We start from the raw sequence: 14,386 nt of genomic DNA, 5'->3' as shown, positions 1-14,386 counted from the left end.
CCCGCTCGCCCAAATGTGGACATTGGCTATGTAGTTCATGTCCATTTTATTTAAAGAGCCCAGATGGCGTATCGCGTTCGCGGATCACCTAAAAGGCGGCCGTGTCGTTTCTCAATCTTCTCTCTGGGTAATACAAAATAGAAAAGTTTAATTAAAATAAAAAAATTTATATAATATTAATTAAGCTTGGCGCTGCTATATCTCCAAATATAATAAAGTAATATATATATATGTAACGTTCAAATTAAAGTTTATATTTAATTGTTTTCCTTTATTTAACTGTTTCCCTTATTTTAATTTAGCGTTCAACGACAATATGACGTAAAAGAAAAATCTCGAGAATGAAATTTTACCTTTCTACACAGCATGTAGTTTATGGTCACGTTGCGCGTTTGAGAGGAGAGTGGCAGTGTCATTGTGCGGTAGTAGGCGTCGGTAGTGATGTGGAACTTTTCTACGGTGAAAATATGACGAAAATAAGCCCGTTTACGAATGTTTCGTTTTTACGTGTCGCAACAATTCTCTGCATAATACCGCAATGCCTGGGTGCTCTGTCCGATAAACAATTATGTTGCGACCCCAATTGTTCGGGTAATTGAAGCCATACTTTAGCCCTGAAACCCATAACACTTTCACATTCAACTCAGTCGCATTCTAATTATTGCAATATTTTTTACCATTATTTAGTACCCATTTCGCTGGCCAAGACAACACTCGCCTATCAAGCTAACGATCCTGAGGTGATGTCATTTAATGTTAACGTAAATGTCAAAGTTTTTAGTAAAGGTGCTGGAAAACGAACAGATTTATGGGGTGTTGAGGTACAAACTTATTATCTTCCCATACAGTATTGTTATTGCAACGCACTATTTACTTTATAGCTTTCTATCGTTCATATTTTTAAAGATATTAATTTTCTGTTGATATCCAAGATTGATATCCCTCAATTCCATAAAAGATCTGTTTAATCTATCCATTCACTGATCTGTTCCAGATAAATGGCAAGCGGGGATTTGCGCCCAAAACATTCCTAAACGAATACAAAGTTCTAAAATGCTCTTTATCCCATGAAGTGCCTGTTTATAAGTTTAATGATAAAACTAGCAATGTTCAGTCTGAGAAACTTGAGTCAACGGAGGAGCAGGAAGAGAGCAACGAATTGCATAATTTGTTAGATGATAAATTATCTAAGGATGAAAAGACACCATCATTGAAATCCATAGAGAGTATCATAGAGGAATCTCCTGGGATTAGTGCAGATAGTGTATCACCCTCTTATGAGGTGATAGATGGTACCACAGTTTACTTTGAAACTGATTCATCTGTGCAACCCAGTTCTGTAGCCGAGGCTGCACAAGCTACTGCATTGTCAAATAAACTCGGATCTATAGTGGATCCTGATTCAAAGATGGATCGTGAAGGACAATCATCCAATAAGGATACATTTATCGACAACAAAGATTTACACTCGGGCATGGACAACACCAGTAAACTCGAAGAAATTAAGTTGCAAGTGGATACTCAAAAACAAACTAGCTCCAAACTAGAAACAAATGTGCCGCTAGAGAATCCGGAAGTGATAATCACTTCAACCTTAGACAGTGAAAATAAAGATGACACTTTGATGCTTGATGACAGCAGTGAACAATCTGAAGAATTATTAAAAGATGTAGAACATATGGAAAAATCGGATAATGTGAAGAGTAATGAGAAAGAGAAAGTTACTGAAAGCGACGGTATACTAGCCACCATTACAAACACGTTTAAAAACGTGTTATCCAGCTCGATGGAAACTGTGGCAACAGAGAGCATTAGTGCTCAAAGTGGCGATGATACAGCTGCTCCTGAAGTTGTGGTCGAGAGCGAACTGCAAATAGAGAAAAAAGTTTCTGAAAATATTGGAACTGAGACTGCTGCAACTGAAGATATTCTTCCACTTATTCAAGTAAAGGATTCGAATATAGATCAAAGTATTACAGATAATGAAAAGGTAGAAATGCAGCAAAAAATTATACATGAAAGTGTTAAAAGTGTGGAAATTTCAGACGGAAAAATAAAAGAAGCTTTCACTATTATTTCGGAAAGTAATATATCTCTTAGCGATGTGCCTTCATCTAATAATTTTATACATGAAGATGCTGACAAGCCTGCCAAAGAATTGCCAACAGCATCTTCGATTTTAGCAAATGATAGTTCTGCGGCCGCGAACGCTGATGTTACTATCCACATTGAAAATATTCAAACACAGGAAACAAGTGAGGCAGATAAAGTTACAGAAAATACAAAGGTTGATAGTGCAGTTACCTCTGATAAAGAGGAATCAGCAATCTTATTTAATTTGCAAGAAACTATTGTCACAAAAGTCACTACTCAAAAAAATGAACAAAAATTACTAGAAAATGATGAGGCACATTTAGAATTTGCAAAGAAAAATGCCGATCACAAAGAAGCAGTTGATCAAGCCGATAAAATTATAATTACTGAAATTCCAGAAACTACTACCTTACCGTCTGAAACAGAGAATATCACAGCGGAATCATTTTTTGAAAGCCATTCTGTCGATAAAAGTACAGCAGTTATGCAAGAAGCATTAAATGATAGCATTGCGAATATTCAATTTAATAAAGAATCAATTGTACATAGTAATGTAAATAAAAATGATGACTTGGTTAATGATGCTAGCGCTGATAATGTTCCTATAGAATCTAATGAATTCTTGAACGATGTAAAATCTAGCGTTCTCGGATCGGAGCAATCTATAGATTCTAGTCAAGAGAGCATGATCTCAGAGCAAACAATGACTTCCAATGAATTTCTCAAGAAACAAATTTTGTCAAGTACTGAAAATTTAGAACAAAAAAATAGTACGTTATCGAATAATTTAATTCTATAAATAATATACTGAAATTTTTTAGATTAATAATATACAAAAGTTTTAGTAATATATATATATTTTAATTGGTTATATCTAAACTTAGATGTGTTTTGTGTGTTTAGTCGAAAGTCAGATTGTCAAGTCTGTTAAGGAAGAAGAAACCTTACCTGAATATGATGGGCACATAAGCAGTGAAAATAAGGTTTTATATGAAAATCAAGATGAAGATAATAGCTTGGAGAAAGTAGAAACCACATCCATACCAAGTGGAGTAGAAGGTATTGCACACATACATACACAATTATTCTCTCTACTCTCTATTACAATATATACTTAAAAGTTTTTAAAAAATGTAACTATAATATTTTTGCGCAATCATTACAGATGTTTGTACGAATGATCATGACTGCATAACCGAGACAACAACAGAGTTTCTGAACCAAGTAAGTTCTACAGATAATTTCTGAATACTAATAATTTAATGTATAATTAATTACATATAATCATTTTTTTCTCTATGGTAGAAGGGAGACTTTGAAAGTGAAGAAGATAATGTGATTGATTGGACAAGATTGGATCATAATTACTGGAAGACATTGATATATTTGTGTGTAACAGCCTTTACAACACTCATGTTTACCCTTGGATATTATTACATTGAGGTAAAAATACCTTGCTTTTATTTTTTGTTTGAATTTTTGAACAGAATCAAATTTTTTAATTGATTTTAAATATTAAAGTTGCATTTAAAGTAGTTTTATTGATTATAATTTATTTCTGTTTTGAGAAGTCATAACTAATTACGCAAAGTATTTAATAACATTATTTAATAAAACTCAATATCATATATGTATATATATATATATATATTTCTGTCTAGAATATAAGAAGAGATGAGCAACTCATTGCTAGAATTAATAAACTTGAGAAAGAGTTGTTAGTCTCAACAAAAGAATGTGAAGTGCTTAGTGAGAATCTAAAATCGACTAAAGATAAGGTGAGCAGTATGCACGAGTGAATTCTTCGTTACTTTGGCATGGTTTTTTTTATTATTAAAATGTGAATGTATGTGTACTAAAACATAAATATTTTAGTTGCATTGCATAGAAGATGAATCATTTGGTTCTAACGAAATGGTTGTATCGCTAAAAGCTGATTTAAAAATGTCACAGGTATATATATATTTTTTGTTTTTTGTTTCATTGTGTATATAAACAAACTAAAAATTTTGCACATTCTGTTATTATTCTGATATTTTTCTGTCATAGAAAATAAAAATAGAATTGGAGGAACAAGTGACTATGCTGGAGAAGGATTTAGAAAATGCGACAGAAGCTGGATTAGAACTCGAACGTATGCTAAGAGAGGTTTTGTCGTCGAACAATGAAGTTAATCCTCTGGCTCAATCAGTGGAAGATCTACAAGCACGATTAGACGCCCAACAGGCCGCGAATGAATCCTTGACAAATGCACTGAATCTTAAGACTCAAGAAGTAAGAGTAATTTGTTTACAATATATTGTTAATAAATTGGTTTTATTTTGTTTGATTCTTTTGGATTAGAATAATACTAATTTTTCTGATTTCTGAAATGCAGCGTGAGTTTGATAAACTTGAGGTTAATATTTGTATATTTCTACAAATATATAAATTTTTAACGATATTATTTATATTAGTATACTTACATTTTTTATTTACACTTTTATTTTCTTTCTTTATTTTATTTATTGTCTATCAATTTTTAATATATGATTTACATGCCAATTGATATACATGATAAATTTATTGCAGATTGAAACTTTATCAACAGAGCTTGCCTCTACTAAAAAGAAATATGAAGAACTCGAAGTAGATTTTTTGCGGGAACAGGATGAATTGACAACTCAGAAAAACCTTAAAAATAATATAGAACAAACGTTAACAGATAAAATACATAGTTTGGAACAACAAGTAAATGAGGTAAAGTTGTAATTACACACTAATCAAAATTACTATACAAGAAATAGAAATATATTTAATAGGTAGTGATATATACATGCTTAATGTGATTTTATTTACTAAAATATTTTTTTTGTCAGTTGTCTACTGTAAAGTCATCATTGCATAAAGAACTGAAAAGTAAAGAAATAGAAGTAAAAGAATTGTTAGAAATTATCAATCAAATCAAATCAAATAACTTAGATTTGGAAAAGTTATACGACGTATCTCGCATTAAAATTGAGGCAGTGCAATTGCGTGAGGAGAGGGACGAATTAAAGATGCGCTTAAATGATGTTAATGGTGCTCACCAATTATTAGAAGGTATTTTCTTAAAGATAAAAATATTTAAATGTTTATTTATTGTAATTAATATTTTTTTAATTTTAATAACGATACTTTTTTGTCCCCTAGAACATATGAAACTTGTTAAGGAAGAGATAGTCGCGTTAAGTGATCAGTGTAAAATAGCTGAAAAAGAAAAGAAAGATGCAGAGACACGACTCGAGGTTTTATCAAAGTTCTTCCAAGAAAAGGAAGCGGAACGAAAAAAGTAAATAATAATAATAGTCTAGAGTTTATTTTAGAATTGTTTTTACTTAAATGAAAACTATTAACATTATAATCGTCTTAGGGAAGAGACCATTTGGTTACAGAATCAAGGAGAAGTTGTATCGACAGTTGAAAGGTTACACACGATGCAAAATGAAATTCAAAATTACAAGTAAGTAAAATTGCATTATTTGATGACATTTTATGTGTAAGGAAAATTCAATTGCAAAAATTAAATTACGCCATTAAAATAAATTGGATACTTTCGTGTGCATCATCATGACTGCAAGAATTTGTTTAACAAGTTTGTGCGATGCAATTAGTTTATTGCAGGAAATTAAATTTCAGGCAACAAATAGAGATGTTAAAACGGGAAATCGTCGATCAGGAAAGGGAGTACAAAAATCAAATATCTGCTCTAGAAACAAAAGCACACGAGCAATGGGTATGTGTAATGAGAAAAATATGCTATTGTACACGCTATGTATACATATTGGAAAATACTTAAAATTTTATTTTATTTTACAAGGTTGCTGCTCGCCAAAACGAGCGTCGATTGGAAGAATCGAAAGCTCAGGCCAGCCAATTACGTAATCGCCTTACACTCGTAGAGAAAAATTTAAATGACGCCGATCCCGAAGCAAAGCTACATCGTAAGTTTTTTATTTAACAAAAAGTCGGATAATTAATTATGTACAATTTTAGCTAAAATCAAATTTTGTCATTATTCATTGTGAACTTTTACTCTTTCATTGAAATATTCAATTTTTATGACAAATAATGATTTATCATATAAGATCTGTAGAAATTGTAGTGCCTAGTAACGTTGCTATCTGTAGAGTAAGACTTTAGTGCCTTAGCTAGTAATTAAAAATTAAAATTAGAAAGATCTGTTGTATAGTAATATTATCCAAGATAAATTTTGGCAACGTTTTTCTGCAGACAGTGATTCGCATATCGATGGAAGTATAAGTCTTAGGATTATCTGTTTTCTTAAACTAATTTCCAAACATAGGCTTGGAAGCGAACGGGGAAACGGCGACTTCATTGCCACTGTTCATAGGACCAGAATCGTCCAATTCTCCTGTCATGTTTAGCGGTTCGGGTGTCCCACCGGTCCCGCCACCTTCCTATTTGCACTTTCCACCGTATTTGCCGCCTTTGCCACCAGCCGCTGCATCTAGTCTACCTCCGTACGATATCAGTCAACGTCCTCCACCTCTCGGCGGCAGACTGTCGTCACCTCCACCGATGTTGCCGCCACCAGCATTGCATCGTCCCCCGGTTTCCGGGGGCAGGTACGAGAACGCCGGTTCCCCACCCCCGCCTATGTCTCCGCCACATTTACTTCCACCGTTCGATCACCACAGATCACCACCGCTACCTCCGTTTGGTGGCGATCATATCCCATCCCTTCCTCTACCCGGCTCGATATTGCCTCCACCCCCCGGGACGATACCATGGGGTGAAGAATCATTGCCGCACACTCGCAATTCTGGTTTTCATCCTCAACGAGAGCAACGTGCGCGAAATCATAAAGGTTTGTGATACACATGATATGAACACGCAGATTCGACGACACACACATAGCCATTAATCCGCCTTGACTGTTTTCCACTTTTTTGAAAAATTTGTGCATTTTTGTTATTATTATGTCCTTTTTGTGCATGCGAGGACACAAACGTTTCTCTAAAGTGAGACAGTTTTGGAGTACTATGGAAGGAAATAATACCAAATAGATGTCAGGTTATAGAGTTTAATGATTTTAATGTATCCTAATGGCACAATATACTTTTAATTTTGTAATGTTTTTGGTTTTGTATTTTGAATTCTTATATTTGTTAAAAATGTATTTTTTTTTTTTATGAACTTGAAATAAAAATTATTTGAGTTTTTATATTTATAACTAAATTTATTTTTTATACATCGTCATTCTGCATTTTAAATTGTAGTATAAATTTTTACTGGTGTGTATTGTAGCAATGAAGGAACATATGGAGAGATATATTTTACTTAATCGTATATTAATTTTTTTAGGTTCCTTACATTCTTCGGGAGAATCGCTGGACAAGGCGCATGGGAAAGTTTAAGTTTTGTATCTTGTTATTCAATATACTTGTACAAAGGCCAAATCACTGTATCAGTGAGAATGTTCTCATTGTACAACAATTATAAATAAATATGTGATTATAAAAATAGTATGTCAAATACATATATATGTATATATAAACAGAAAAAACGTATTATACAGGGATTCATTAAACAGTGTCAATGTTATTATATCTGTGATTATTACATAATAGATCATTTCCTTATTGCTTTTGTTAAAAGCATTGTTTTTTTTATCGACTTTATTATCTGATAAATTAGCAATTTTTTTATTTTACAATTCGAAAAATATGCATAGCAAGTTATTTATACAATTGATAAAAATATTTTTATACATTTTGATTGTACCGCGAAAACGAAAATATTGCAAATTTATAATCAAGTTTCTAATAAAAGCGGTATACTTTAATAGAAGCGGTATACTTAAATAGAAAATATTCAACTCGTAGATAAAATATTGTATTAAATAAATTTCTTATATTCAAAATGTAGAAAATATGGAAAACAATTGTTATATGATTTTAAAAATCGAAATAAATTGTAATTTATAATAGACTGTGTTATCAGAATTATTGCAAATTTAATTAAATTATTTTATACAGCTAAAAAATTATATTGTTTTACCTTTTTATCATAATCAAAATGAAATATTAAAAAAAAATTAATTTATGATATATATAAACCATGTTTTATTTTCGATGTTTATATATTCCTTATAAAACACAATTTGTTTAATTTATTTGTTTGCCCCCAAAAATGAAAATTATGCATTTATTATTTATTATATATCTATAGAAATATTTCCTTTTTACATTTTATATTCAGCGAAATGCGATATACAAGTAATGTTATATTTAAATACATACAACAGTATTTAAATGTACTTACAATATTCACAATTCAGGGAAAGAGTGAGGAATGCACGCAATATCTTTTCATTTTAGTCTGTATGTATGTCGCAGTTTTGTAAAAACCATTTTCTCTCTCTGTTTCTATATCACAAACAGTAGATATGGATGATAAAGTGTAATGATATTATAAATACAATCATCGATACTGTTATGCTAAAAACACTATAAAAAATATAAAGAAAAATATTAGGACTGCAAATATCTTTATCATTAGCCACCTATTGTTTGTCACAGACTGAAAGTATCTCAATATTTCAGTGTGTGCAGCTTCCACATTTAGTTCAGTATCCTCTATATTGCTATCTATCCTGCAAATTCATTATATATCTCAAATAAATTATTTATACTTGTGAATTATTTTGACAAATTAATAATATATTTAAAAACAATCATCTTCAATTCTTTTACTATCGATATAATCATTATTTTTCCTTACCTTTCAACCATTTCTTCTTGTTCCTTAACCATATGCGCCAATTGCTGGAAGATACCCCCTAACTCTACTATAGTAGATTCTATATTTTGCATAGTTTCGGCTCTCGATTGCACATAAGCATCCTTCAACAAGCAAATACATATGTACTCGCTGTTATATCCAAGTTATTTCATACTCGTGTACTGTTATTACTTACGGTATCATCTTGTATAATTGATTGCTGTAGTTGCTGAGTCATTGTCGGTTCAAGATCTATTGCAATTGAACTATCTCTTCCAGAAATTTCTTCTTGTAGTAACAAAGAACCTTGTTTTCCAGAAACAACACTTGGGGGGAGCATAGTGGACAGAGATCCTTGAGTGAATTGCTGTCTTCTGCTTTGTTCCTCCCGCATATTCTGTGCATTAAATAATTTATATATATTAATATTTATTACTTTCCCTAATATATTTGTCTCTGTCTCATTTATTCTTTCCTGTCTCTTTCATTAATATTAATTAAATTTATTGCTCAATAATACTGTTAATAAAAAAAGATATTAAAGAAAACATGTCATTTCATGTTATATTAATTTTTTTAATGTCAAAATTATTTCATGCTATATTAAAATATTTTACGATAATTATTTGAAGCAACAGAAAATATATTATTTTAGGTTATACATACCTCGGAACGAACTTCCAAAACACTTTTGAAATGATTGGACATATTGGCTAGCTTTGATTGCAATGCCATTACAATCGAGGTTGAATGTGAGGCAATGTGATGACTTTGGGAAGAGCCAAAGCTTTCTCTCTGTGATTTTCCAAGCTCTTGTAGTTTTCCGATTTGAAGATTCAAGCTTTTTAGGTCGGTTTTTATAATATTCGTAAGCTCCTCGATCTCTATTTGTCTGTCGTTAAATATGGACTTCTTCTTGGCCACTGCAACACAATTAATTTACGTTATTACAGGGTATTTTTAACATTTTTTAAATGGCTAATTCCTATGAGATTAGTACATCTTATTATTCTTTCTATTTCGTTATGTATATTATAAAATCCTAGACAATAAAAATCAATAGTAACAGCCAGTAATAATTTTAACAATAATGCTTTCAACAAAAACTTCTCCGTAGCCTCTTGAGAGAGAACTTTGATGTGTGAAAGTCCAAGCATATTAGATTAACTTTCACACAATGTCCCCCTAAAAATCTACAATCTCCCTCGTAACAAAGATATAATTTTGCATTCTACTCAGACGTAACATATTGTAACCGTCGGCGAGGTAAAACAGCAGTAGCGGCCAAGCTCTTACATAGTGCAAGCTTCTCCAACTTGGCGTACGTGCTGGCAATGTTCCTGCCAATATTCTTGGCAATCATCATGAAGTTCGAGTAGCTCTGTATCTGGCGTGCGCGGCGCGGATTTTGCAGGCCTGCGGCAACGGTCCGCGTTATGTTCCTGCTCTGCATGGAGCGGATCGCGTTGGCGAACTCGTTAGTCCTGTCGCGGGATGTCATCGTCGGCGTCGTCGTCGTCGACTGTTGCTCACTTTCCTTGAAAGTCTCCTCGCTCAACAATCTGCCGCTCGCCTCGTCTCCATCGCGATAGTGTCGCGAGTCGCTCGTGCTCGCAAGGTCGCGATTTACAACGGGCCCTACGACGTGACGTCTGCGTGCTGACATCGCAGCATCCTCTCAGCTTTCTCCACGTGCGCGCGTATCCCGAGAACCTCGATCACCACCGGGTACGATAACGTCAACAGATTGTAGCGCGAGGTGGCGACGGCGGTGGTGATGGTGTGGTGACGACGGCGGAGGCGGTGGCGACGGACACGTCCGCATGACATCCACACATGACAGGCCTCCGAGGCACGTTCATTCACGTACGCGCACGGTCGCACGGTGTGAGTGCATACGCGCCTGTATGTAATTGGATCATAGAAAAAGCATTGTCACGACGCGACAGATTCGAAACCACGTGGTATCCGCGCGACGACGACGCGCCATCTCGTGTGCACTCGGAAACTCGCGGACGCGCAACTTTCAAACGGCCGTCGCCCACAGCAATTTCGCTTTGCGTAACCGACGATAGACCTGCAAATGCTGTCAATATTGAAAATAAGAGAAAAAAATTGCAAATTTAAAAGCATAACATCAATGACAATCAATTCAATTAAAATACATTTTTTTTTAAATGTTTAAAGATTGGATAACAATTATCGCGTTGTTTAAAAACGCGGTTTTTTAAACGTCGTTTAAAAAAGAAAAAAAAATAAAACTTTAAAAAATGATTACCAATGGACTAATTACCATATGATGTTTTCAATTCTTTGTTTAAATGTGTATATATAATTTGTCTGTTACTAGCACAAACATTTTCGTGTTATAAATAAAAACTTATATTTCTGTGGTTGCAAAAAAAAGGAATTGATCATAAAAGTTTCATAGAAAAATCTCAAGAAATTTTATTTCTTTTACTTTATTTGTATAGTTGCATCTAGTTATTTATCAAAATATTTAGATTCATGTCGGAATATTTAAATCGTATACTTATGTAAATTAAAAATTATCTATAGTTGTTGAAACAGGATACACTATGTGTCGTAATACATTATCATTACTTTATTGTATTAACTTTTTTCCGGTTCAGCTTACAACACGACTTATACAATCTGTAAGAACATATATCTGTGTACGTACTTATGTGTAAAAATACAAGAGAGTAACAATACAAAAAATGTAGTTTTTTTTTAATCGTTACGTTCCATAGTGAATCTTTCTGTCAATTTTTTCCTCTGTGAATCATTTACAGACATCTATTTGCGCAGACATTTGACCACATAAATTGCACATGTCTCTTACATGATATTAGTTTTCAGTATTGACGATATCATCAAGGTCAAGGAAGTTAAAAAAGGAATGTCTGGACATATGCATAGGAATATCTGGACATATGCATAGGAAATATAGTTTTATTAAATATCAACTTTGTGCAATCTTTTTCATACAACATAAATTTCTTCGCCTCGTTTCATAAGCATACGAAGTAATATGCTAATATGATACAGCAGTTTTGTAATTAACTTCATATTCGTATTTGGTCGCATGAAACGTGACAAACTGGCGCAAATATTCCGCTTGGCGGACGATAGATATAATTAGTTATTACAAAACGGCCTTTTGCACATATATACATGTATATATTTAAATATGACTGTCAGCCAGTACTGTCACTGGCGTGATACGTAAATGATAAATGGAGCATGTGGCTCCAAGTATCGGTGCTTTCACCTTTTTTGCTTGGCGTTCATGTAAGCCTGAACGGATATGCGAGAATTATATATATAAAATACATATTGATTACAAAACCATGCGTTTAATTATCACATATCAGTTTTATTTCTACTAATTTATAAAATATATAAAAATATCTTCAACGCCATTTCGATTTGTCTGTGATACAGGATACGTATGAATATTTTATATTAGAAAGAGGGGTCTAAGTAATTAATCTGAAAAATACAAGAAACGACAAAGTAACATTTTATTTCTATAACAAACGCTAGTTCCGACGTCTCTTAGGAGTATTTCATAAAATTCAACTGTTCAGAGTATAAAATGTTTAACTGAAAAACGTAAACGAGCATTGAGCTTCAAATCTCATCTATTTCAATCCCACGTTCAACTGAGAATTTTAATTGGATTCGAAATCATTTAAAAGCTTTTAATCAATTAATTAAAATTAAACAAATTATCGAAATTAATTGAAACCAATTAGCCCCCTCTCTTCTCAACTCTCGTTTATCCGTATTTGTAAATATTCCAGTTTATCCTTTTCAGCGACAACGATCTCTTTTTTCTCCCCGGATAGACAGAGGTAAACATCGTAAACTACCGTATCGAGAAGCGATAGGAAACAACAGAAACACAACTTTATATATGTATATATATGTATATATATTACAGTAATGTTTTATTTTAACGCGATGCGTACTCGCACCGAAATTACTCTACTACAGCCACGTAATAAAGATTGTTTCTTCTCTCCCTCGAAATCCACCTGGACGTCGCTGGATCTTCGACACGTCCCGAGAGTAAACTGATCGTCCTTTAGGCGGTCAGGGTCTCTGTATTTGGCGATACCTCGTTGTTGAAGTCCTCAACAGTTTCGCGGCTTTCGCTCGGCTCCGGCTTCACCGTTGACGGCGGCAACGTTGACTGCTGTACGTTGACTTCAACGGTCGAATTATCGGTTCCATTCTGCGGCTTTATGTCGATTATGCGAACGCGGAATGCAGTGCCGCCCAGAGCGTCGTTTTTCGTGTAAGTTGTCTCGTTGATTGTCACTACGTGACCATTGATAATCTGCAATTAAACCAAGGAAGTCAGTTATTAACGTGTAATCTATGATACTTCAATCTCTCGAGATACGCGTGTGAATTCAGTTAAGAACGTATCATATCTATTTTCAAAATAATGAAAAAAGTCACAGATTGTTTTACTTTGCATTTAAAAGAATTGATAGTAATTTTCTACCAGAAATAAAAATTATTTTAATGAAAATTAAAAATGTGCTCTAATGGAAATGAAGGGTCCTATAAAAATTAAATTCAAAAAGTTAAATTTTCAGGGAATAAAAAACTCATTTTTAAATTGTTCACTGTACACATGGTAATTTTTTAGCGGACATGTAATAGAGTTATTAATATTTCGAGAACCTATTAAAAAAACAATTAAAAAATATCTAAACTTGTTTGGTTCTTGAAAGTATTTTATACTTATTATCTATTTTATAAACATTTATTTTTTTCAACATTAATAATAATAAAAGGAAAAGAAAGAAATATTATTAAAAAATTTTTAATATAAAAATTAATATTTTAAGGAATTTATTAAAATAAAAAAACAAACCTCTGGATCCATTTGGTTTTTGCCGGATTTTTTTATTACCTGTTTATATTTATGTCCCGTTTTTCATTTGATTCTTGTCAGTGTAAAATTGTTTACAATGTGACCGATAGAAAATAATTTGACGCTATAATCCAGATTTTTTAAAAGTAAACTGGGTTTTGTATGAAATTTTTCAAAAATAAATTAAGACATATTGAAAAAAATCTGAATTTTTAAATATAAATACTTTAAATATTGAAGATGATTTATATAAAGTTTATTGCGATGTGTAAAACTTAGTTGTAAGAGACCGGGAGAGATAGGGAGAGACGGGAAGAGACCGAGAGAGACGGGGAGAGACGGATAGAGACCGTGAGAGACGGGGAGAGACCGGGAGAAACGGGGAGAGACCGGGAGAGACGGAAAGAGACGGGTAGAGATAGGAAGAGACGGGGAGAGACCGGGAGAGACCGGGAGAGACGGGGAGAGACCGGGAGAGACGCAGAGAAACGGGGAGAGACGAGGAGAGACCGAGAGAGACGGGAAGAGACCGGGAGAGACGGAGAGAAACGGGGAAAGACCGGGAGAGACGGGGAGAGACCGGGAGAGACGGGAAAAGACCGGGAGAGACGGAGAGAGACCGGGAGAGACAGG

General features: G+C 33.4%; 3 protein-coding genes across 5 annotated transcripts in view; 1 reads left to right on the top strand and 2 right to left on the bottom strand.

The window, feature by feature from the left end:
* Nucleotides 1-105: 105 nt before the first annotated feature.
* On the top strand, nucleotides 106-7,683 carry LOC105836281 (transport and Golgi organization protein 1). Of its 3 annotated transcripts, XM_028195200.2 has the most exons (19): nucleotides 106-217; nucleotides 303-591; nucleotides 688-821; nucleotides 995-2,864; nucleotides 2,998-3,153; nucleotides 3,260-3,318; nucleotides 3,400-3,537; nucleotides 3,756-3,872; nucleotides 3,970-4,047; nucleotides 4,144-4,368; nucleotides 4,472-4,492; nucleotides 4,666-4,833; nucleotides 4,953-5,175; nucleotides 5,266-5,404; nucleotides 5,486-5,575; nucleotides 5,752-5,848; nucleotides 5,933-6,056; nucleotides 6,419-6,943; nucleotides 7,441-7,683. In XM_028195200.2, the coding sequence occupies exons 2-19, from the start codon at nucleotides 342-344 to the stop codon at nucleotides 7,491-7,493; spliced, it is 4,467 nt and encodes a 1,488-aa protein (XP_028051001.1). In that variant the 5' UTR covers nucleotides 106-217; nucleotides 303-341; the 3' UTR covers nucleotides 7,494-7,683. The 3 variants fall into 3 exon arrangements, with proteins under 3 accessions (XP_028051001.1, XP_036151073.1, XP_012535669.2); XM_036295180.1 differs by lacking the exon at nucleotides 3,970-4,047; XM_012680215.3 differs by lacking the exon at nucleotides 4,472-4,492.
* A 586-nt stretch (nucleotides 7,684-8,269) lies between these two features.
* Nucleotides 8,270-10,525, bottom strand: LOC105836285 (syntaxin-5). Its single transcript, XM_012680220.3, has 5 exons — nucleotides 10,156-10,525; nucleotides 9,526-9,782; nucleotides 9,056-9,256; nucleotides 8,860-8,981; nucleotides 8,270-8,731 (listed from the first exon to the last, which is right to left on the bottom strand). The coding sequence occupies exons 1-5, from the start codon at nucleotides 10,523-10,525 to the stop codon at nucleotides 8,572-8,574; spliced, it is 1,110 nt and encodes a 369-aa protein (XP_012535674.1). The 3' UTR covers nucleotides 8,270-8,571.
* Nucleotides 10,526-11,319: 794 nt separating this feature from the next.
* Nucleotides 11,320-14,386, bottom strand: part of LOC118648757 (icarapin-like) — a 32,684-nt gene continuing 29,617 nt past the window's right edge. The window contains exon 4 of the mRNA XM_036295164.1: nucleotides 11,320-13,207. Coding sequence (XP_036151057.1) covers nucleotides 12,953-13,207 — 255 coding nt within the window. The 3' untranslated portion in view covers nucleotides 11,320-12,952. The remainder of the gene's footprint in view (nucleotides 13,208-14,386) is intronic.

The sequence above is a fragment of the Monomorium pharaonis genome, chromosome 1 (assembly GCF_013373865.1).
Source record: "Monomorium pharaonis isolate MP-MQ-018 chromosome 1, ASM1337386v2, whole genome shotgun sequence".
Lineage (NCBI taxonomy): Eukaryota > Metazoa > Arthropoda > Insecta > Hymenoptera > Formicidae > Monomorium > Monomorium pharaonis.
Note: the sequence above shows the minus strand (reverse complement) of the source record. Positions and strands in the feature narration are given on the sequence as shown.

Excerpts from the sequence above, each read along its gene's own strand:
- LOC105836285 (XM_012680220.3), bottom strand. The coding sequence starts at position 10,525 with ATGTCAGCACGCAGACGTCACGTCGTAGGGCCCGTTGTAAATCGCGAC. Across the intron at positions 8,982-9,055 it reads CAATTATACAAGATGATACC|GATGCTTATGTGCAATCGAG; the intron begins GTAAGTAATAAC and ends TGCTTGTTGAAG. Across the intron at positions 8,732-8,859 it reads CAAGAAGAAATGGTTGAAAG|GATAGATAGCAATATAGAGG; the intron begins GTAAGGAAAAAT and ends ATGAATTTGCAG.
- LOC105836281 (XM_028195200.2), top strand. The coding sequence starts at position 342 with ATGAAATTTTACCTTTCTACACAGCATGTAGTTTATGGTCACGTTGCG. Across the intron at positions 3,538-3,755 it reads TTGGATATTATTACATTGAG|AATATAAGAAGAGATGAGCA; the intron begins GTAAAAATACCT and ends ATTTCTGTCTAG. Across the intron at positions 4,048-4,143 it reads CTGATTTAAAAATGTCACAG|AAAATAAAAATAGAATTGGA; the intron begins GTATATATATAT and ends TTTCTGTCATAG.